This window comes from Alternaria postmessia (assembly GCF_024291825.1).
Source record: "Alternaria postmessia strain BMP 2775 chromosome Unknown scaffold_35, whole genome shotgun sequence".
Taxonomy (NCBI): Eukaryota; Fungi; Ascomycota; class Dothideomycetes; order Pleosporales; family Pleosporaceae; genus Alternaria; species Alternaria postmessia.
This window is the reverse complement of record NW_026260108.1, coordinates 234290-256519: the sequence shown is the minus strand read 5'-3', so window position 1 is coordinate 256519 and position 22230 is coordinate 234290. Positions and strand designations below refer to the sequence as shown.

General features: G+C 51.6%; 7 protein-coding genes across 7 annotated transcripts; 2 read left to right on the top strand and 5 right to left on the bottom strand.

The window, feature by feature from the left end:
* Nucleotides 1–1146: 1146 nt before the first annotated feature.
* On the bottom strand, nt 1147–3256 carry J4E82_006221 (uncharacterized protein; the record flags this gene model as incomplete). The annotated part of the gene is made up of 5 exons (XM_051732478.1): nt 1147–1544; nt 1599–1889; nt 1967–2308; nt 2357–2993; nt 3068–3256. 5 exons carry the CDS (start codon nt 3254–3256, stop codon nt 1147–1149), a joined length of 1857 nt encoding a protein of 618 aa, XP_051587844.1.
* A 993-nt stretch (nt 3257–4249) lies between these two features.
* J4E82_006220 (uncharacterized protein) lies at nt 4250–5165 on the bottom strand (the record flags this gene model as incomplete). Its single annotated transcript, XM_051732477.1, has 2 exons — nt 4250–4881; nt 4943–5165. 2 exons carry the CDS (start codon nt 5163–5165, stop codon nt 4250–4252), a joined length of 855 nt encoding a protein of 284 aa, XP_051587843.1.
* A 953-nt stretch (nt 5166–6118) lies between these two features.
* Nucleotides 6119–7545, bottom strand: J4E82_006219 (uncharacterized protein; the record flags this gene model as incomplete). Its single annotated transcript, XM_051732476.1, has 2 exons — nt 6119–6910; nt 6964–7545. 2 exons carry the CDS (start codon nt 7543–7545, stop codon nt 6119–6121), a joined length of 1374 nt encoding a protein of 457 aa, XP_051587842.1.
* Nucleotides 7546–10138: 2593 nt separating this feature from the next.
* On the top strand, nt 10139–11782 carry J4E82_006218 (uncharacterized protein; the record flags this gene model as incomplete). Its single annotated transcript, XM_051732475.1, has 3 exons — nt 10139–10143; nt 10191–11524; nt 11586–11782. The coding sequence occupies 3 exons, from the start codon at nt 10139–10141 to the stop codon at nt 11780–11782; spliced, it is 1536 nt and encodes a 511-aa protein (XP_051587841.1).
* Nucleotides 11783–12922: 1140 nt separating this feature from the next.
* On the top strand, nt 12923–14067 carry PGN1 (glycoside hydrolase 28 protein; the record flags this gene model as incomplete). The annotated part of the gene is made up of 2 exons (XM_051732474.1): nt 12923–13306; nt 13354–14067. 2 exons carry the CDS (start codon nt 12923–12925, stop codon nt 14065–14067), a joined length of 1098 nt encoding a protein of 365 aa, XP_051587840.1.
* Nucleotides 14068–14448: 381 nt separating this feature from the next.
* J4E82_006216 (uncharacterized protein) lies at nt 14449–16366 on the bottom strand (the record flags this gene model as incomplete). The annotated part of the gene is made up of 4 exons (XM_051732473.1): nt 14449–15094; nt 15156–16000; nt 16050–16184; nt 16238–16366. 4 exons carry the CDS (start codon nt 16364–16366, stop codon nt 14449–14451), a joined length of 1755 nt encoding a protein of 584 aa, XP_051587839.1.
* A 1254-nt stretch (nt 16367–17620) lies between these two features.
* Nucleotides 17621–20803, bottom strand: J4E82_006215 (uncharacterized protein; the record flags this gene model as incomplete). Its single annotated transcript, XM_051732472.1, has 6 exons — nt 17621–18517; nt 18570–18951; nt 19002–19613; nt 19667–20425; nt 20473–20487; nt 20541–20803. 6 exons carry the CDS (start codon nt 20801–20803, stop codon nt 17621–17623), a joined length of 2928 nt encoding a protein of 975 aa, XP_051587838.1.
* Between the last annotated feature and the right edge of the window lie 1427 nt (nt 20804–22230).

Sequence of the window (22230 nt, the reverse complement as noted above, 5' to 3'; positions counted from 1 at the left end):
TGAGACCGACGTCACCCGGCGCCACTCTGTACGCGACGCGGCATATGTCTTCCTGTACCTGGACAAACACAGATAGCTCATGGCGAACATAGCTTCAGCTCTTTACCTGATTAGGCAGGCGAGATTTAAGTCGCATGTTGATGATTACCCGAAGCATACCAGGCCAACATTCTCGCGTGCGTAGCTGCTCGTGCGATATGTCCTACGCAAGGATACTTGCTTGCGCACCATTGCGGATCAACGTAGCTGAAGATTGAAGGCAACGCGATGGTTGTTGACTCCTAAGACTGCGGCGTTACTTCATGACGTCGGTAATATCGTCCAGGTACGACCGCGATAGGCGGGGAATGCATGCTCCTAGATACACGACCACAGTGGCGGACCGAAGCTAACGGCGCAAAGCATTCTCCAAGCCCCGCCGGCGACGCCGCCAGTGCGATCAAGCACTGGTAGACCCACCTCGTATTTCTTGATAGAGTGGACGCAGACGGGAAACTATCCCTTCGGGCTTGTCGGATGCCAACTCTTATCTCTACGATACAAGCATCCAAGCCGTAATCCGGGGCCACGGTAGGCTCAGTGCGCGCCGCTGGGTACTAGAGGGAGGGATCGTCGAGCTTCATTACTGGTTGAGATTCGCCTTGGAAAAATATCGCCCCCCTACAGAGGTCGAAGGATCAAGCACCATGGCGGATGCTTGTCATGCCTTCGGCGCAGATAAGTGTTGCGCGCATTAACCGCATACGGCAGCTGTGAAAATTGTTGCTGTGGCGCTCTAACGTGACGAAAACAATGTGGTCACTCGAATCTGCAGGCCTCTACGTCCGGTTCAATGCGTTTCGGGCGACAAATTGAGGAAAGAGAATGGCAGGGACGTGGTGTGTGGTGCATTCAGAGTTGATGAAAATGTCAGCATTGGCGTTGGCGTTCGCGCGGCAGTCGTGGCGCATCCGGAAAAGGTAGCACTCTCACATAAGCAGAACACTTCACACATTATGATTGTCAGCAGTTCAACGTTATTCTCTTGGCCTGGTCATCAGGTTTCATCAATAGTGCGATTTCTAGATAGAGCCCTCCTTTTCAGCCAGCGTTGGATATGCCAGGAAACACTCGATGGCTTTCGCCTGATCCACAGTGGTTATAGGTTCAAGCCTCTCCACGGAGAGCACCACGGCGAACGCGACGTACACCATATTGTGGCGCAGTTGCCAGGCGAAGCATCTGCTCAAAGTCGGGCGTACCGTAGCCGGTGACAGGATCCCAGCCTTCGGTCGCATTCCAGGAAGCGTAAGGCACAAGTCGCGTGGGAAGCCCGGAATAAATGGAACGACCAGTGCATCCACGCGAGCCTCCCTCGACAATATCGTTCATGCCCTTGTAGCCTTGCTCGTAAATCCAAGGGTTCAAAAAGCCCAACGAAGGCATACCAGCTGCTAAACGAGCGTTGTTCAGAAGTCCAATGACTGAAGCGAAGACAGGCGCTGAAGCGCTGGTTCCTCCAACAGATGACAGACGAAGCTTATCGATAACCTGGAATCCTTGACCTTTCTAAGAGTTAGCTTTAGGTATATGGCATATTGCAGAAAAGAGTTTATTACCTTGAGCTGCGACATCTGGGAAGCCTCGTCCGTTGGTGTTGTATAAACCTTCCCACTGCGAGCCCAGTTTACCAAGGTAGTCAGAAACTGCCTTCTCTTGGTACGACGGGCGTGGCCAGAGATCAGAGAAGCCACCGGAAGAGAACGCAACAGCACGTTCTGGTTCCACTCCGAAAGTACCACCAACCGAAGTAACGTAAGGGCATGAAGCTGGGAAGATTGGCTGGAGACGGGTAGCGTTCTTGCCGTCATTGCTCTGGCAGGCAGATCCTGGACCAGTGTCACCGCTGGCTGGGTATTGTTAGCACACATTGCCCCAGATCTTCATGAAGCTACACTCCAAATTGGAAAATGCTTGGAAAACTTACAGAAGATAACTGAGACACCACGAGTACCAAGCTGGCCGATCAAATCACAAACCTTCTTGGCGTACTCCGCAGGAACGCTCTGCTCTGTCTCACCGTACGATGTCGTTAGTACTTGAGGCAACTCCTCATCCTCAAGCCCAACGAGATAGGTAAAGAGATCTAGATAGGGCTCATTGCTGTTTTCATCTTCATCAGGTTGATCAAGGTCAGGGACCAAAAGTCCTCGTCCTGGAACAGTGAAGAAGGTGGTCGAGATCTTGGGCGACACCAAACCTGCTGTGTACTGGATGTCGAGATTAGCCTCCACGCTGTTGGCCGTTGAGTTCTGGGGGAACGGTCCGTCTGAAATCGTCAGTTAGTTACAACGAGGTAATAACGACTGTATCTCACCATTTACAGATTGAACTTCGAAAGTTTTACCCGCAAGACTGGGAGCAAATCTTTGGATGAACAGGTCGAGATCATTGAACCGAGCATACTGCTCGAGGAAGCCGCTCACTCCAATTGTCACATTGGCCTTGTCACTGACATCGTAGTCCTTGAAGTTGTACAAATCTGCGAGACAATCGGGCGTGATCCTCGAGTTGCATGTGGCATTGACAGCAAGTGCCGAGACAGGAGCGACGTCTTGCGTTAGAACCTGGCTAAACTCTGGGCGGATCTCACCGAAGCGAGTAGTGGGCTGGATCATATCAATATGACTACGGACCTCGAGGGGTACAGAGTACCCCAATGAGCGAGTTCTCTTGAGTGCAGGACGCGCTTGACTCTGGTAGGTCTTGAACGTGGTACCCATCATCTGCTCGGCGCGCTTCACGGGTGCGAGAAAGTTGATCCACTCTCCCTTATTCTCGATATCTCGCGCTTCGATACCGTATTGCTCGAGCCAAGTAAGCACACTCGCAGTCGAGTCGGCTCTTGGTTTGATGAGATCTTTCAGTTCGTCTCGCTTTAGGTGCTGACCATAGCGAGGGTGGCTAGGAGTTGAAACCTCCATGAGCGTCCTTTCAAACAGGTCGCGATTGGCCTGTCGTGGTCAGCATCTCGATTCATGATTCCAAGGCGTGAGGGCCTGAAATCCTTGCTGTCGCAACTACTCACCGATCGCACTGCAATGCGGAAATGCAGCTTATGCTCAGGGGCTGGAGCACCGACCTCTCTCCATCCCTCGGGCACAGTATGGAGGTGTTCAACCACCTCGTTGCCCTCGATGTGGAAAGGAGTGGATACTGACCACGCGCTGACACCAGCGACAGCCAGTACGCCCGTGAAGGTGGCAGTATACCTCATGCTGGCTAGCGACACTGGTCGTGTGGATTGGGGGGTGACAAGGCAGAAGAAGCAAGGGCTCGAGGTTATGCTTGGACCCTGATAGCTTGGCAACAAGAGTGATGAGTGAGGGTGGAAACCGCGATCGAGACCACGGCAAGCTCAATTATAGTCGGATCTGCCAAGACACGGGGATTAAGACTTTCAATATAAACACGCCCGCCGCCCAGTTGTTTCAAGTACATATGCAGGCGGATACCGGGATCAGCATGATGGCTGGCGGCCCTTGCTTCGACAACATGATCGTCATTGCGGCTCTAGAAGCACCGTGCCGCGTTCGAACAGCGCCAGGCACCTTCCTTATTTACCATCTCTCCGAGCATGGCCATAATCCCAAAACGCTCCTCGTCATGGACGGGGTCGACATCGCTGCTCATTCGGCGGTGCTGATCGGCCTAACATATGCATGAAGATCGGCGCATGCGTGAACCGGCTATATGTATAATAACACGCGGTGCCATTGTGCGGATCGGTCCCATATCTGGCCGTAGGGAACTGAATGTGTGCATACGGGACACGCATACAGGGGCAGAAAGAGATATGGAGTGGTTGCCAGTCTCAGATCAAGTGTCCTGGATGTTCTGCGGCGCAGGAATGCTTGTCAGAGCTTCTTGGTGTTGGCGGACATGTCGAGGCGAGAGTGGTTAGTGGCGTGGGGTTCCGACGGGCGGCTTGCGCCGCACCTTGTTTGCAGTTCGGCCTGCAAGCAGCCCTAGAACAAGGTCGCTTGTGTCAACAGTGCCCGCAGCGTGGTAGCCCACTACCGTGAGCATGACATGATAGGCTGTATCACCCGTCAGTCTTGTTGCATCGCGCTTGCGTATGTACATGCCATGGTTCCACAAATGCGACACAGTTGCTGCAGTGACCGATGCAATAACACTCCGGCAGGAGCTGTGAGAGTACGTTGCCATGTGAAGAATCGTGATGGAATTTGTTCTTCCGTATCGCGCCTCAATTCTTACTAACAGCTTCCTCCACTTGCTTCTTTGCGTCTGCAATCTCCTCGTCGGCCTCTACGCGTCCTTCGAATCCATTTTCTAGAACGTTGATGAGATCATCCAGCCGCTTGACGACGAAATCAGTATGCTGATGCTCAGCAAGATGCTTATTGACATCGTTGACCAGCAACACAGTCGCGGCTCCAGCACGATAACCCGCCGTCATATCGTCAATCGAGTCGCCGACCATGATCAAACTCTTTCCTCCGTCTTCGTGCATCCAGTCTTTCGCAATGTGCAGGATTCCCGCCGGATCAGGCTTTGGGGGCCTGAACTCCCGCGTTACAACAGGGCTGAATTCTGATGTCGGTAGAAAGGTGGTAAGGAGATGAGTGACAGGTGCATCGAAGTTGCGTGTGCAGATGCCCTTCTTGATGCCACGAGAATCTAGGTACTCCATGAGCTCCACAAGGCCAGCTTGCGGCTGTTGCGACTTCATTGCCGTGCGTTCAATGTCACGAATTTTTTCCTGTGCCTCTTCTTGCTCACTCTCGGGCAGTGAGTAGACGTGGTCCAGAATGTCCGTTGGCTTCTCAATACCCAGCGCTGACCGCATCTCCGCGAACATGTAGTTTTGTGGTAAGCCTTTTTTCCCAGTTAATTAGTACATGAAATTATGTATCGCACACACCATTGGACAACTTACATAATGTGCCGTCGACATCAAAGACGATTCCCTTCAATAATGGCCTCTCATCTCCATCCATCCTTTTCGCGGGATCCAACGGTGCGAACCGCCGCGGTCGCACAGGCTGCGACATGCTGCTCACCAATCTCGTCGCAGGTGAGTAGATCCGAATACTGTTGAGTCCAGATGGCTTGTATTGGTTCCTGAGAAGACTGGAACAGCGGAACACAATGGCATTCATGTTGGTGGGGTTGTACAGACAGGTGTTGCTTACTTGGGAAGTGGGTCCGATCTGAGCCGCACTTTTCAGATCAGTAGCTGGCAGGGATGACGTCGTGGTGCGGGTTTGAGATTAGGTTCAGTTGGACCATCACGTCTTGCTCTTCGCCGCCATACACCCTCCACCAGATCCAAATCATTCAATGAAGAAGACCCCTAGCAATTAAGTACCACGATACTCTTACCGTAATGAACATAGTCACCAAGTTCAGAGTTGATCATAAGGCGTACACGGAAGACCGAGCGTCTAGCATTTGATCATGTGCACTCATCTTTTCTGTGCACAGTAAGTGACAACTTACCAGTGGCCATAAGGCCAACCTCTGTCTTCTTGTTTCAAGACATTTTAATCACTCTGGGCCTCCGAATTTCTCCCCGTTACACTGGAAGCTTTCGGTAAAAGCGGTGAACATACATTGATGCATAAGCCCGACGATCTGGTCATTGTCAACATGGAGGAGAATATCATTAGTCTGCCTGATGGTGATATACTCATGTTCATTGCTTCGGCCTTTACGCCTTCATCAGTGTATCTTGCCAGACCTTCCCTATGATATTATCAGGAAATCCGCTGCAGCGGCTGGAGCTTCAAGGACAGGTGCTCACGACAGGCTTGTTTGATAATCCTGGGTATCATATGCGTACAGGAGAGGATTGTAGGGAGATGTTAGAGTGAAACAGGAGAGGCATGATGATTTGAACTTCCGAGATTATAGAACAATAGGCAGTATATGGTCACAGTGGAAGCTGACATATTCATTGTGCGAGTTGCTCGTGAGTTCGCATCACGTGCATCTCTTGCATTAAGCCCTTGCGACAATAGTGCAAGCAAAATGTTCTTCTAAAATGTAGTTGTATAGAAAAGAATTATCGGCTGGCTTTGAGTTGCCTGATTGAGGACGCCGGACTCACTATCTAAAAGGTGATTGTAATAGTCGAGTTCACCGCAGGGCGGATGTTGTAGTACTTCGACTTGGGGTAGTAAAGGTTGTTCCAGCTCTGCCTGAAGTTTGCTTCACCACCAAGCTTGTTAACAACAGTGGCGACGATGCTCTTGTCATCAGTAACGGGAAAATCGCCAGATGACTCCCACCACCAGGCACCACCGAGACCCTCTTGCATGAGGTAATCGGTCTTCCATGAGGCAACCTTGGGTGTGTCGAAGCTAACCATCTGCTTGCGAACTGGGTCCCAGCTCCAGGCGGCCAGAGTCTCCTTGTCGTGGTATACCTTGCTGCCGTTCTGGGGAAGAACCTTGTAGTCAAGAGTACCAGGCTCCCAGGTACCGTCACCAGATCCGTTGAACTTCTGGCCCAAACCACGTTGTTCCTTGCTCAGGTCGACGACGTTGGCGAAAGAGCGGCCGTAAAGAGGCATACCGAGCTGAATCTTGCTGGGCGAAGCAACATTAGCCTTGTAGTAGTCGATGGCTTCCTTGGTGTTGAAGGGGACGAAGTCCTCAGTGACAACATCCCAGCCATTTGTAGCCCTGGGGTTCTTGGAACTGGGGTAAACGTTGCTGAGATGACCAGTGAAGTTGGAGAAGCCAGGGCCCTGGTAGTCAAAAGCCATCAGGTTCCAGTTGTCAACGTATGGGTCCATTTCGGCAACAGGCATGACTGTGTAGCGCGAAGGACCAGCAGGGGCAGAAATACCAAGGTCGAAGTGGTAACCCGCCGCGTTAACTATCGCGTACTCATCGAACGTCTGAAGACATGTTAACTTGGTGGACAGTAAAGGTTTTGAAAATGAATACATACCCTGCGGCAGCGTTGTAGGGTGTCAACCAAGTTGGCACCATCAGTCTCATCCTCTGGGTACTCCCAGTCAATGTCAAGACCGTCGATTCCCAGATCCTGGATGAGCGTGAGAGCGCTGTCACAGAACTTCTGGCGGCCCGCCTCGGTGGCGAGGGCGGGCTTGAAGTTGGCCCTGTAGCTCCAGCCACCGACCGAGAGGATGACCTTCAGGTTGCGGTTCTGCTGCTTGAGCTTGAACAGCTGATTGAAGTTGCCAAGCAATTGAGTGCCGTTAGTGGCAACGTCTCCTGGGTAGCCGTACTGAATGTCAGCCCACTCGTCGGTGAGAAAGACTTCTCCGGTCTGGTTGTTCACGTTGGCAAAGCCGTAGTTGACTTTGGTCAACTTGTCGGCTGGGAGATCGGTGACGAAGTGCTGACGCGCATAGATGGCCCAGTTGACGTAGAAGATACCAGACTGGTACTTCACGCCACTACCGTAGCCGACATCACGTGGGTGAGCATGCTTGTGGTTATGAATGGCCGGAGCAGCCTGAGCCAAAGAGGCCAAAGAGAAAAGAGCGGCAGCGTTCGAGACACGCATTTCGAAATGAGAGGACGGCTAGTAGCCAAAAAATTCAAACAAGAGGTTGAAGGGAAACTTGCAGGATGTGCGAGTGATGATTGAAGCACTATCTGAAGAGGTCGCGGCTCTTACATACTTCTCATATTGGCCACTGCCCTATAGCTGATGGTCTTTCGTCGGTGTCCAAGCCGTAAAGCTTAACATTTGGCCGCAACGTTGACTCGAAACAGCGAATAGCTCTTGACTTTGGCACACGCCAACCATTTTCCAAGCCCAGTTTGCGCAGTACTCCCCAGACGTATACGGACCGAAGCGTTGATGTTCCTGGGGTGTGGGTAATTTAACCAAGTCCAAGCGCTGAGTTTATTTACTAGTGTATAGAAGTCGGTCCTTCCTTGTCTTCTTCGTTTCGTCTAGAGTGCCCTTTGATTTTCTACAGCGGCGCCCGTCGCATCCGATTGCTGCCCTGATCTGAACATGATACTTAGGTCGGAGTTTGCCAGCATGTCGCATTGACGCCGCAGGGCTGACATTGAAGATGAACGCCATGTGCGAACGCGCAATGGACGTTTGAGCCTTGATTGATTTAGCCTAGTACGGCAACCCTATTCTCTTCGCCTCTGGGCCTGCAAATCGAGCTATCGGGTAAGCTGATGACGAACCCACGGTTTTCGTTTAAGGGGAGGCCTTTGATGACGGTAGAACAAAAGCCCGATCGCCTGGTTCAAAAGCTGTACAAACCCACTTCTTCGACGCGCAGACGATCTTCCGGCTTTATTTCGATGCTTACATACTTTTCCGGTGGTTCCATCTCGAACGCATTAACAGCAACGTCTGCGAACTGTACGCACTAGAAGTCTGTCGCGGAAGAACTATCGGCAGTGAGCTGCAGCGAGTCCCGAAATACGACCAGACCCCCAGCAAGCTATTGGAGGAACCACTCGGACGGCAGATAATCTATTAGCAGTGAAAGAAAAAGCTCTTACAAGTCGAACGTATTGTTCAAGGCGGCAGCTTCAGGAGCTACATGATAACAGTCGCTGACTTTGATACATGAAGCAACTACGCAAGCGAGTCTTGCGTGTCTTCTTCCATGATGCCTCGTAGGCTCAAATGAAGAATCTCTAAGATCAAGCGCACGTCGGGAGGTAACCAGGCTAAACTACAGTACGCATGTGCTCTCATTTGATTACAATTCCGTACATCGCATGGTGGATTCATCAATACTAGAGCACGCGACTTCGGCCTGATGAGTCATCTCTGCTTACCTGGATTTCCTGGTCATTGCGCTCGAGCCCTGATAAGCCTCATCGCTGACGTCGATCTTTCTGAAGTCGCGAGTGGCTTGAAGACACGACCAGACTGTGCCACATCCGACATACCGAGCGAACGCCCTACCATCTTCCTCATTCCTCATATTGAGGCCGCGTTCGTTGCATGGAGGATTGAAACAATGAACATAAGCAGCCGTTCTGTAACCCCTGCCTACATGTCGCAACATGGTTTCGTCTTCGTTGATACTGACACTTCCTCAACTCAAGCTGCCAGGTATGCTGAGATCTGTCGCAAACTGATCTTAGACAAAGAGATGAGACGTGCTCAAATTCAGCAGCTACACTCTGCGTTGACGTATGTGTCGCATACGATGGTATTGCGACGAGGGCCTGACAAATACGACTTGAATAAAGGGCCACGAGCATCGCGGACGGACGTTAACTGGATACGATCGATTGCTCAATTCGAAATCTGGAAGTTACATGGGAAGAATAGCACCATCTTCCCGTTGGTTTTTCGTCTGGCATAGTGCGAGGTGGTTGTTTTCCAAGGTGCGAAAATTGAAGGTATGTGTTTGATCGCGGCCACTACGAACTCACAGACCCGAGACTGTTGAGAGCGTTGTGTAGTCCAATCTTGTCAATCAAGGATAAGACATGATCAGCCTAGCTCAGCGCCATCTGATCATACCACGAGTAGGTCGCATACCTTAATAATAGCATGAAGGCAATATTTGCCGATCTGTAGCTAATAGACGGCAAAGCAGAATTTATAGACAGCAAAGGCACGTGGGTGGGTGCAAGGGCAGAGTGGCTGTTTGATCGTGGTGTTGGACATCTGCCATGTGCTTGACAGTCTCAAACCGCTTGTTGGCCTCAAGTAGGCGAGGCTGGACTTGTCAAAGAGCTTGGTAAGAAAACAACATCTACTTCTCTGGGATTCTCTGCCGCTTTACTCACTTCCTAGGGCTGTACTCATCTCGCGGTTTTCCGACTATAGTATTTTTTCCAGTGTGCCTCCTCGAGATCTTACGCCTAGCGCCGGTAGCTCGATTATACTTTTGTTGAGCGCTTTGTACAAAGCCTCTTCAAACGGCGAAAGTTGCTCAAATCCTAGATGAAACGAACACACGCCTTCCACGCCGCTGTCCAGGTACCTCCCAGCCTCGTTGGGCGTGCCGTTACAGACAGAGTCGCATGTCGTCGCCATACCCGAATACTGGAGGAGAGACCACAGGGGGCTGGAATATCAACCAGAAAATTGAAGTATCGGCGTGATATGCTGGATACTCTTCTGTCGGCGTGTAAGCAGACAAAAGCCTTCGCGGAACGGGAAAATGCTGTCCCGCTTGTGCAGAAGTTTCTAGTTTTGGCGCAAACGCTGGAAAGTTCAAAGGCTGTCGCATTCTCCCTTGGAATTGCAGATAGTGTGGAGATTGCGGCCTCGACAACCGCAGAGAAGGTTGCTGCAAGTTTATACTCGTCGCCTGAGCTGGCATCTAGTTCGCTCGATCGTCCTACACCAAAGCCCGTTCAGAAAGACTTCTTGCACCCCCTCTTGGTCGCGCTTCTTGCATTCAAGTTAGGCGGTCCGATCAATGCAGCCTCCACCACACACCAACACGAATGGAGACTTCCAAGCGAAAAGACGCGGGATACACCGAGCTTTTATAGTGAGGGCGACTTCGTAAACATGTTCGAGGATCTGCGGATCGCCGTAATATGGGAGACGCGCGATGGTGAAGCAGCCGGTCCATCAGGCAACCACACCGTATTTTTGACAGGTGATGCCACGCCTCGACCACTAGTAACATTGGGAACGCAAGATAACGCAGCTAGTTCGCCAATTACAATACTCTACGATTGCGGACATGCTGCGTTGTACTACGATTGTGATGATCCGGATGTTATACGCAACAGCATCAGCGCAGACCTGCACCTGAATGCTATCTCGGATGAAGATATCCAGCTCTTGAATGGGTCGCCCAGTGATGTGTTGCGTGGAAAATTATCTCTAACAGAATTGGTAACCAATTTTCCCATCGCAAAATACGCCACACATTTCCACAATCTTCTTTTCGACAGTGTCTCACTCAATGCCATTCTCGCAACACTAGGAACGCTCGACGTACCACCAGCACCGACCATCCCGAAGATTGGACGATGTCTGTTGGAAGAACGGTTCGAGACATACAAGAAGGACAACTGGGCTCATCTGCCACTGGAGATAAAGAGAATGGAAACCGACGTGTATCTGGAAGGCACATATCCTACAGCAGCTGACTTTCTAAACGGTGTTGTCCTCAAAGCACGTCGTGATGTTCATCTACCTGTCGGAGTGAAACTGTTTCCACAGTCTCCTCTGGATGAGATTTCAGAAGAGGCGAGAAAGTTTATCCGAGACTTGCCAGGAGACCTGATCTCGACTCGAATGGCGTACTATGCATCAGCTCTTATAGACTCAGCATATACCATTGGAGACCTAATCCCAACCGCGAACTTGCACAAGTTCGCAGAGCTACTAGAGCGGCGCTGCCTCGAATTGATCGGCATAGGATTTATCGACGATGAATCTCGGCTTTCGTCCATGGCGGCCCTGGCAAGTGCTTTCGGAAATGCTGTCGATGGGCTGAAAGAAGTGCAGATGGTAGCGGAGCCATGGATTGAAGGCTTGGATCTGCAGGTTTATCGAACGCGTTGCTTGTACCTCTTTTGGTGCGCTGGTAAGTGCCTCTATACGAACTGCATGTGAGACATACCCTGACTTCGTACGCTTTCACTTAGACTGGTTAGTTTGCTATACGATGAAACCTGTAACGGGAGCTTTCATGATCATGGATGCGGACACGGCTATAGCAGATGCGCGGGATATCGGAAGAGAGGTGCATCGGATGGCGATAGTGTTCCTGCGCAACTGGATGGCTTGGGGTCTGTTCGTAGAAGGCTTGCCACAACGAGGCTTCTTCGTCCGGCGGCCGTAAGAACAGCGGTGGTGGTGATTACTCATAGGACCTGGAGCGGTGTAAATTTTAGGGGTAGATCCGAGATTGACGGCTATACCTAATTGCTTCCCTGCCGTGTTATCCTGATTCGTGGGCTGCGGGCTTGAGAAGTGACATTCCGAACCGTGTCGCAAGCCGAGTGTGGCTAAGAATTGTTTTGATCATGTGCACGCGGAAGCTCTACAGTGAAGAGGCGTTCCAACATGCACCTAAGTAAGTAAGCATGAGATGAGGGAGAGTTCATGCAACAGCGGGATCTCGCTGATGCTTTCGGTGACGGGACGCTAGCCGGGCGCTAATTTCACCTCGCCTTTGGAAACCGCTCCAGAGGTCATGCGACTGCCCTTTCCACTCTAAAAATTCTCCGTGAATCCTGCACATCGCTCCAATCGCGTGGCTGTTTCATCAAGTGGCTGAAGACATTCCATCAATCGGCTGCAGGCGCTACTACCGTGTGTTGCGTATTCGCAATGGCGTTTGACATGATCGCGCCACACGACAGCGGCGCCACGCGTCTAGACCAGTTGTGGGCCCGTTTCGTTTCACCATTAATCTGGCACGGCTCGACACAAACATCGGATATTGGCCCACAGGAGTTCCCACGATGCAAAAGCTTGAGCCTCGGGAGAACCACATGCTTGGTTGCAACAAGTATGCTTGGCCAGTCTTACAAAAATGGAAACTGAAGTGGCCGACGACGCTTTGCGATTGCGCCAATGAACAAGTGAACGATGCGATCAAGTCCTGGTGTCGTTTCATTCATATGAAGCGGAGCAACCTGTACCGTGGATCCACCTGTTACAGGCAGCGAAAACATCCGCGCAAGAGCCATCTGCTTGGTGCCCTCATTTCTCGGAGACCCTTGGACTTCTGCAGTGACAAGCCTTGCCCAGCAGTGACAAGCTTCGAAGGATTCGAGCTTGACTACGAGTCGTGTGTGAATCCTCCGATGGTCCCACCTCTCCCACCTATCACTACGTGCCACCGTCGTTGAAGCTCTTGTATAAAGATCTGGTGCTGTCACCTCCCCGGAGCCTCATCAAGTCACTCATTCATTCACTTCTCACACAACAGCCTTACATTCATTTCCAAAGTCACTCTTTCCAAACTACATTCATCATGGTTGCCTTTGCACTCACATCCCTCCTCCTCAGCGCTGGCGCGCTCGTCTCTGCTGCTCCTTCGAGCCTGGACACTCGTGCGAGCTGCACATTCTCCGATGCTGCTGCCGCCATCAAGGGCAAGGCTTCTTGCACTGCCATTGTCATCAAAGACATGACAGTCCCAGCAGGAACCACTCTTGACTTGACAAAGCTCAAGTCTGGTACTACTGTTACCTTCCAGGGCACCACCACATTCGGCTACAAGGAGTGGGAGGGTCCCCTCATCTCTGTTTCCGGAACCAACATCAAGGTCGTTGGTGCTGCTGGCCACCTCATTGATGGAAACGGTGCAAAGTGGTGGGATGGCAAGGGTACTAACGGTGGCAAGAAGAAGCCTAAGGTATGTTGGACCAAGAACTTCTATTGAGCTTTTGCTGACTTCGCAAGTTTTTCTACGCCCACTCCATGACCTCGTCCTCCATCACCGGACTCAACGTCAAGAACACCCCTGTCCAGGGTTTCTCCGTTAACGGCGCCAAGGACCTTACCCTTGACAAGATCACCATCGACAACACTGCTGGTGACGTAACCAACGGTGGCCACAACACCGACGCCTTTGATGTTGGTAGCTCCACTGGTGTCTACATCACCAACGCCAACATCAAGAACCAAGACGACTGCTTGGCTGTCAACTCCGGTACTGACATCCACTTCACTGGTGGAACCTGCTCTGGCGGTCACGGTATCTCCATCGGCTCCGTTGGTGGTCGCAGCGACAACGTAGTCAAGAACGTCGTCATCTCTGACAACACTATTGTCAACTCTGACAACGGTGTCCGCATCAAGACCGTCTCTGGCGCCACTGGTTCCGTCTCTGGCGTTACCTACAAGAACATCACTCTCAAGAACATCGCCAAGTATGGTATCGTCATCCAGCAAGACTACGAGAACGGCTCCCCCACTGGCAAGCCCACTACCGGTGTCCCGATTACTGGCCTCACTATTCAGAACGTCAAGGGTACTGTCGCCGCCAAGGGTACTGACATCTACATCCTTTGCGGTAAGGGTAGCTGCTCCAACTGGACCTGGTCTGGCAACAGCGTCACTGGTGGAAAGAAGAGCACTAGCTGCTCCGGTATCCCTACCGGCGCTTCTTGCTAAGTGCTGAGACGAGGATTGGGGCATGATGAAAAGCATCATGGAGTAATGTTTAGGTGTGGCAGGGAGGGCCTGTGGCTCTTCCCTTTTCTCTTGTATCTATTTTTTTTCACCGTATATATCAATCTATCACGACAGCTTATGCTGCTCTGCAGATCTTAGTTCTACGTCCATCGCGCAGAAAAGTTTGCTCGCTCTCACAGTTGACCAATGTTCCAAACAAGGCCAAGATGATGTTCATTATGGTAGATGTTTCGTAGAATGGTTGCAGATGGGAGTGTTGTTCTCGTCATTTCGCACCTTGCTTCCAAATCAGGATATCGCCATCATGATTCTCGGGTTCTGCTTATCAGCGCTATCCTTCGTCTCCACAACTTCTTCCATCTACGCCCTAGGCGGCAGTACAGTAGGCACCGGACCCCTAGTCGTCGTCCTGGGTAACTCCGGCACGGCAATAGTAGGCACGCAAGCGCATGCACTACTGACCTTCGCCACCACATCTTCCCCAGCGCACGCTTCCCTCGCAAACTCTGGAACAACTTGTACGTCATCGATCAATCTCTGCGTGAAGTTACCGCAGAATTCCTGCGAAGCGTCCAGTCTACCTTCAACATTTGCTGTACGCATTGACGCAAGACAAGAGTCTGCCTCGCAAACCGCTGGCTTCGCACACTCTTTACTAGTCATCTTGACTACGAAACTACCGCGCTCGATGGTGTGTACGAAGATGAAACCGCTTTTGAAATTTGCGTAACTGGACCATGAGCCCAGGAAAGCTACTGTGCCGCCGCCTTCATTCTCGTCATCTTCGGGATATATGTCAAAGAAGCCTGCTTCACAAATGCTGTTGCCGCTTGGGTCCTGCGTGATGGAATGAATGTCCAGAACATTTAGTCCGTTTCCGTAGTTCGATTGGTAGAGATGGTCACCGACAACGTATTGGTTATGGTCGATACTACGGCGTTTTCCTTCGTAGTTTCCAGAGTAGAACGGATTTTCCAAGTCTCTGATGTCAAATATGTGGGTCGTACTAGATGTAAGTGTACGAAGTCAGCCTATGTCTCATATGCAGCTCATACAGGAACACTTACGGCAGACCCTGCGTCATGGGCCCAACGCGGGCATCGCGCTCATCGAATTCGTCGTCAAGGAAGAGGTATTCTTGCCAGGTCGCATTATTGACAACGCCCTGATGCACATACTCTGCACCGGGGTATGTAGTGCGGGAGATGATATTGGTGGTGTTGCCAGCTTTGTCGGTCACGTCGTAAATGGTAAGAGTGTCTTCGTTGTAGCCATAGCAAATGTCGCGCCCATAGTATTTTGTGTCTGGTCCGCGGTAAACGATGCATTCGGCATCATGGACGTATCCATCTGCGGCTGCGCAGCCAGGGCTCGTAGGGTTACTTGGGTCGCTCATGTCAATGTAGATTAGACCTCCACGGCATGGCAAGTCACCACGAACACGAATAGTCTCATTGCCGCCGACGGAACCGACTGCTACGGCGTAGTTGAGCTCTTCGTTGACGACAATGTTGTGGGTCCGGCCAACCGGGAGGGCATTCCAATCATCGCTCAGCCCCCAATGGCCAGTCAGATCCTCTTGGGTGAAGTTCACAGGCTCACTCCCATCGATATCAAGCAACTTCTTCATGTCAAATATCTGAACACCGTGGTTGATGGCCTCGCTACCAATGACGGCGTAGTCCCTCATCACGCGAATCTCACGCCAGCGGGATCCGATAGGGTCAAAAGGAGGCAGGCGACCGAGATAGATGAGCTTCCCTTCACTGCTGATTTCTGCAAAGGCTGTGCCATCAAATTGACCGATTGCTACGAACTCGCGTCCATCTTCGGATGTCCATCCCCAGGAAGAGGATCCTTGGCCTTGAGAGCTGCCGAGGAGGGAATGTGGAAGGAAATGGTAGAGATCGATCTTCGCATGTCAGCAATTTGCGAAACGCTCTAAGTTCGAGTAGACCAACATTATGGCATTTGAATGTGTTGTTGAAGTCACCAGGGATTGCAGCAGCAAAGCCGTTCTCACACGACGTATAACCAAGTTCGGGATACCGGGTGCTATCCATCTCTCCAGAGGCGATTTCAGCGTCCCATTGCGCCTAGCCGTGTTAGTCAAGAACCAGTAACTTCAATTGCAGTAATGAAAGCGTACTGTCTTCATTGCCATGATCCTCGCATGCACCGTTCCATCAGCATACTCTTCCGCAGTACCCAAGGCAGCAGCATTGCTCAACCCGACCAATGCAGAACCAATAACCGACAGCGAAGGTACGTGAACCATGGTGACAACGACTCTCTATCAGACTGGTCGTTTGAGAGGTTCCTAGACATCATCTGCCCCAGACTCCCCACACCTTCATATACTCTTTACTCATCTTCCTACGGATAACCCACGAGCCGATATCCTCCTTGGTCCTGCAACTACACTTACTACCACATCTGATAAACCTGTTAATCTCTTAGCCAATGCCCAGCTAGGATTCAAAAGATCCTAGTCCGTCAGCACCGATGCCCCGGTTAAGAAGGTCGCTAGATACGATTGCTTGGACAGAGTACGACTGCTTGGTGACCAAGACCCCAGTTGTCGGTAAGTCCTACTCCACATTACTTTCCGTATTCCTAATGGTTGGAGCTAGCCCTTGGCCAACGTTGAGCGGTACTTGGCGGTCATCGGCGCCGAAGGTAAGGTCTAGGCACGGCCTTGGAAGTCTGGACGGAATTGCTTTACCCCGCTCCGCTATGGTGGTGGGTAGCTGCCATTGAGGCTCTTCAGTCCCTTACCCTGCCTCAGGCTCGGTTAGTCTTGTTATTCACTTTGCTGTGTCGTAATATATTATGATACAATCAATGTTTGCTTCGTTTGTCAAATGTGATTGGAAACAATACACCATACGGTCATCTACATTGTTAACCTCGAGATCTGTATGCTATGCGTGGTACGCTGGTACCCGCTTGATCAATTTGGTAATCTGATACGTAACTCGTTACCTCGTCAGACGAAACGAGTGTGGCCCTCCAATCCGGCTTCCTTTCGCTCAAGAAGCACTCTTGCAATGTGCTCGACCTAGACTCGCAGCCGCGAAGTCTATTGTATGTTCAAAAAGCCTAGCTTGTCGAACGCCCTTTCAAAAATGAGATCTTGAACAACAAAGCAACAAAAAGCAACGCTAAAATGCATTGGACAGGTCGCGATCGTAGCGGACTGGAAAGTCACAGCTACGTCAGTGAGGCTCTGTCCTCACCCTACGCATACCGTTGGAAAACGCTTAACTCATCGGTGCCAGCCGGTTGACAATGGGGTATAATGCTTTTGGTAGACTCGCAAACGCCATGTTATAACCCTGAGGAGACTAAGGAAAAATATCGGCCGTTATTGTGGTGTGGGTTGAAGGCGAGAGGGTGGACGGAATGGCATCCGTGTTCGAAGCTGGTACAGATCGACAACACTGAGCTTTGGACGCTCTCCGCTAGTTTATGTACCAGCGGGGAGCCTTGAGATCTCAGTTCTATGACTTTACATTTGCGTTTCGACACTTTAACGCCAGCCATTTTGACTAAACTGCTGAGTGCCAAGGGACGACCTTGCATCGTTCATGTTCAGCGCAGGGTCCATGAAAGACTGCGACCAATCCTCTTGGTGCATCAACTCGTCGAAAGGCATGTTGTTTGATGCTTGCATTGGCATACCGTGCTGGGGTGGATAGCCGCGGTATTGCTGGGCACCTTGCATCATATACATGGGCATTGAGGTAAAAATCTGGGCTTCGCTTTCCATGTGTCGAGCTGGTGCATGAGGCATGCTAGTAGGGGCGAACATGGCGGGATGTCCTTTCAGATCCATGCTAGTTGGAAGCGGGGTGGGGTGGCCGCTCACAGGAGTGCCTGTGCTGCGGTCAAATGCTTGAGGGTGCTTGTTCTCGAAGGCAGTCATTGGTTGGTTCGGATAGGCGAGCGGATCGGCAGAGGGAAACATCATAGTCGAGATGTCTGCGATCGGAACATTGAGACCCGAAGGGTCAGCTAGGGGATTGCCCAAGCTTGCCGGACCGAAGGCAGAAGAAGTTGGTTGCGAATCGTGAATAGGAGCCAAACCAAAACTTGGCAGACTATCGTTGGAGGATGTAGGCGTGAGGCCTGGCACACCATCGAAAAGGTTTGGGTTAGAAACTGAGTGTGCTGGGTACGAAGAGCCCAGGCCAAGGCTGCCAAAATCCGGGTTGTGGGATTCAAATGACTGTGTCTGACCGGCAGTTTTGACGTTAGGGATACTGTCTGGATAGGTGCTCGCACGTCGTGGGCCTGCAGCATCGTTTTGCGCGAAAAAGGTAGGACGGGTTCCCATGGAATGTGGCGAACTTCCTTGTCGACGTTTCCTTGAAGCAATAATCTCTCCACCATGCCTAATTGATTCGGGAAGACGCTCAAACATGCCCTGTAGGATATGGTTAGCTCTGTTACATATATGTGGTTGATAATGCATCTACCTTTAACGCAGTGCTGCACCTATCTGCTGCCAGGCTTCTCTTAGCAAAGTACGCCAAGACTTCTTTGCCTTCAACAGCGTCCCGCAAAAGCTCGAAGCTAGTGGAGCTTGTCGGGTTTTCCAAGACAAAGTACAGGATCGATACGATTGCGAAAAATGTCGTGTACATCGAGAACCAATATGCCCCAGCCAGGTGACCCCGTTTACGCATCTCTGTCGAAATATGGATGATGTTACGTGAAACATTAACGCATGCAGAAGCGCAAGCGAACGCCCTTTGATCAACTGTGTTGACGTTATATGATTGCGAAACATAGTGTAGGAATGGCCGATAGAGCAGGAGTTGAGCATGTCCGAATGCCATGCGAAGAAGCTGTTGAACTCTGGTACAAATGTCAATGGCCATAACAGTCGACGTCGGCGACCAACTTACCTTTTAATGATTGATGGGGCATCGCCGCCGGGCTTGAGCGCAACAGGCAACTCATCGAGCCATCTTGCGAGATCCTGTTCGATTTCGCGAATTTTGGAATAACCCACAGAGTAGGTTACGGAGTTCTTTGCGCCTGATTGTGTTCCCTTAATTGGGTACACATACTTGCAGATCTTATTCAGAATTTGCACGAGACGCGTGTGGGCGTTGAAAGCTGCCATGACTGAAATGCTTCCTTCAGGCATAGGCAGAATTTCTGTCTCCGTAATATACTCGTCATCCACCTCGATTGGCCACTCCTGGTCAATGTCCTCGTCATCCAGAAACCGTGGCAAACCGAGCATTGCTCCCACATACGTGTCCATCCTTCGAATTACCCAGAAAATTCGTTTGCGCGTTTCCGCCTCGATAGGGTTGAACTTGACATTGAAAGACCGGTGTAAACCCATGCGCAAAGCTGAGCGTAGAGCAACGCCGATATATGCATAGCACGTGCTGAGCTTCGCAGAGGATTGCAGAAACTGGATCATGAAAATGATGGCTTGAAGCGAAGTAAGATCTCTGCAGTCAGTAATGTCCAAAAGTTGGCGCGAAGCTTTGAAGTATTTGAGTCTGTGGCACGTTAGCATTTGCAAAAAGGTGCGTCTGGAGAATGTGGTGCATACCCCTCGTCGGTAAGCACGTCATAGCTTGCTACATCAGTTGCTATATCATTCTCTGAGTATAGTTTGCCCAAGGCCAAGACAGAATAGAACAAGGGCAGGAAGCTGGTCTCGGCAGTGCCGTAGTTCTCAGAAGAGACTTGATAGAGGCGGTCCATCTGCTTGTAAAAGGTAGGAAGATGAACAACGCGCAGCATAGCGCTATACTGGATTATGGCACTGTCACAGAGGATGCGCGCATTTGCCTTACTGGGTAAAGGCACGTTGACAGCTCCTGCAGTAGATCCAGTGATGGACAGGGAACTAGGAGAAGGCGGTTCATGGGACATGGTTCGGTGGCGGAGAGACGGCGACTCGTCCGAAGGGATTTGGAACATATCATCAAATTGTCTTAGACCCCTCATGAAGCTGAGTCCTGAGGAATGACCCTGATAATCCCAATTGCCCTCCTCATCCAGATCAAGCTGGCCAGTGGCTTTGACCATGGCCTCAAGATGGGAATCTGGCTGTTCGTCACCGTGGACTGGTCCTTGATGGTGCGGGATCCGAGGGTCTCCAGGCATCACTGGAGGCCGCGGAGCCGGCTGTGGCAGCTGTGGTAGCAAGCCATTCTGAAGGTGGGCGTCAATGGCGGGGTCATTCAAATCGACCGTGGGCAGGACGACGTGAAGCAGCGCTTTTGCACGTTTTAGCTGGCTCTCCAGAGCCTCGATATACTGGGGAGTCGCATTGCGGCGACGATTCGAGGGCTGATCATATGTGCTGGTAGAGTGTCAATTACAGGTGTTGCAGGCTACTTGCAGGCAGACTGGGGATTTACCATTCTGCGGAGCGTTAGCATGTGTCCAAGGTGGGCAATTTCAAGACAGCGGGGCACGTACCATAGCTGTAGACGGTGCAGTGGGTGCAAGGCTGCTTGCCATCGCATTTGATCTTCTTGCGTCGACATTCGTCGCAAGCACGCGTCACACGACGCCGCTTCTGGGGTTGCGGTTTCGGTGCCTGATCATCGCCTACGTCATTGGTTTCCGAGTTTTCCTCGCCAAACTCAGAGACGTCTTCTTGGTGATTGTCGAAGGGGCCCGAGCGGCCCGCGTCTGCTGGAAGGCTCTCAGTTGTTGTGAGGGCCGGAGAAGTCATGGGTGTCGGGAAGGAGAATGTGGCCAGCTGTGGCTGGGGGGGGGAACGCTGCGCCTAAGAGCAAAAGTGGTGGATGCTCGTGACAGGGGTGTGAAGACGGCGGAGAAGCTTGTGGGTCAAGGATTAGAGTTAGGCTAGCGCCGTCGCATGGCACCGTCCCGCCCTTTTGCACGCCGGAATCGAATCGTTGGACTCCGCCGAGTCGTCCGCTTTTCACTTCTCACCTGCGAGCCAAGCCCAGTATTGGTGCATTCATCTCGGCGAGCACACCTGTCTGCCTTTATTGACTGCCCCAAGGCTTCATAACACGTCCTCGACAGGTTTTGCTCAGACAGCATGCACACCGCTTCCTGCCTAGCCCCACCTCCCGACGTTTCCATTCACAAAGACCAGAATCGCCAAGTCGTCAAGCACAGCAATGCTGACCTCTACCCTGTGGCGTCATACCGCTGCTGGCTGCTACCTTGAAGCGCCTATGGGTTGAGACACCTGGTGGGGGGTCCTGCTGAGACGCCACCCACGCCACCCAAGGTGTTGTAGAGCCCTGCATCCAAGCGAAGCCGAGCCTTCTCCATGGCTTTTTGCACACCAAACCTGCATTAGTCGTCTGATCCGCCAATCCGTTGCAACTTGTTCGTTCCCCGATATTCCTCGTGCGCTCTAAAGCCTCTCTATCGAGAAACGATCAGCCGCGACCAAACTCGGTTCCGTCATACAGCCAAGCGAGGACAATTACTCACCCCAGCCGTGGGCTGTCTCGGGCTCTCGTCCAGGGCGAGCTACCGAAAGCCTGTCTCCCCGCTCGCACCAGCCTTGCGCGACAGATCTTAGCGCCGGATAAAGTCGCCATGAACGTGACAGCGTGGCTTGACTGCGGCTGGTGACCCTTGCCATTACCTGCTGTACACCGGCGAGCAAACGTAAGAAACCCAAATCCTGCCCTGCCTTTGACCGTATTCCAAACGAGAAGGTGCCTTCAACGTGATGAATTTATAGAGCAGCCCAGCTGCCACCATGGTAATGCCGGTACCAACCACAGTCCTGGAATTCTCCCAATTTTTCCAATGTCGGTTGGTCACCACCATCGATTTGCTCGAGCGCTCGGTGGGGCCGGCTACCGCTTCAGTTTCCCCATGAATACATTCTGCTAAGAGAACGAGCGTATTGGACCCGCCAAGTATAATCCTTTGAGATACGGAATGTCCTGAAAGAGCAGACTCTGCTCAAGCAGTAGCGGTTCCTGCAGTTGCTCCCGGTAGCATGTCGGTTGATTCGTATATACCCGTTTGCGATGCTTGTCCATCGGGTCACTCACCACATATCCGTATATACAGTATGCAAATTCCTTTGCTGTCGGAGATACCGACAATGCAGCCATGTCATACCGAGGTCCCTTGGCATTACTATGCTTCCAATTATGGACGCTT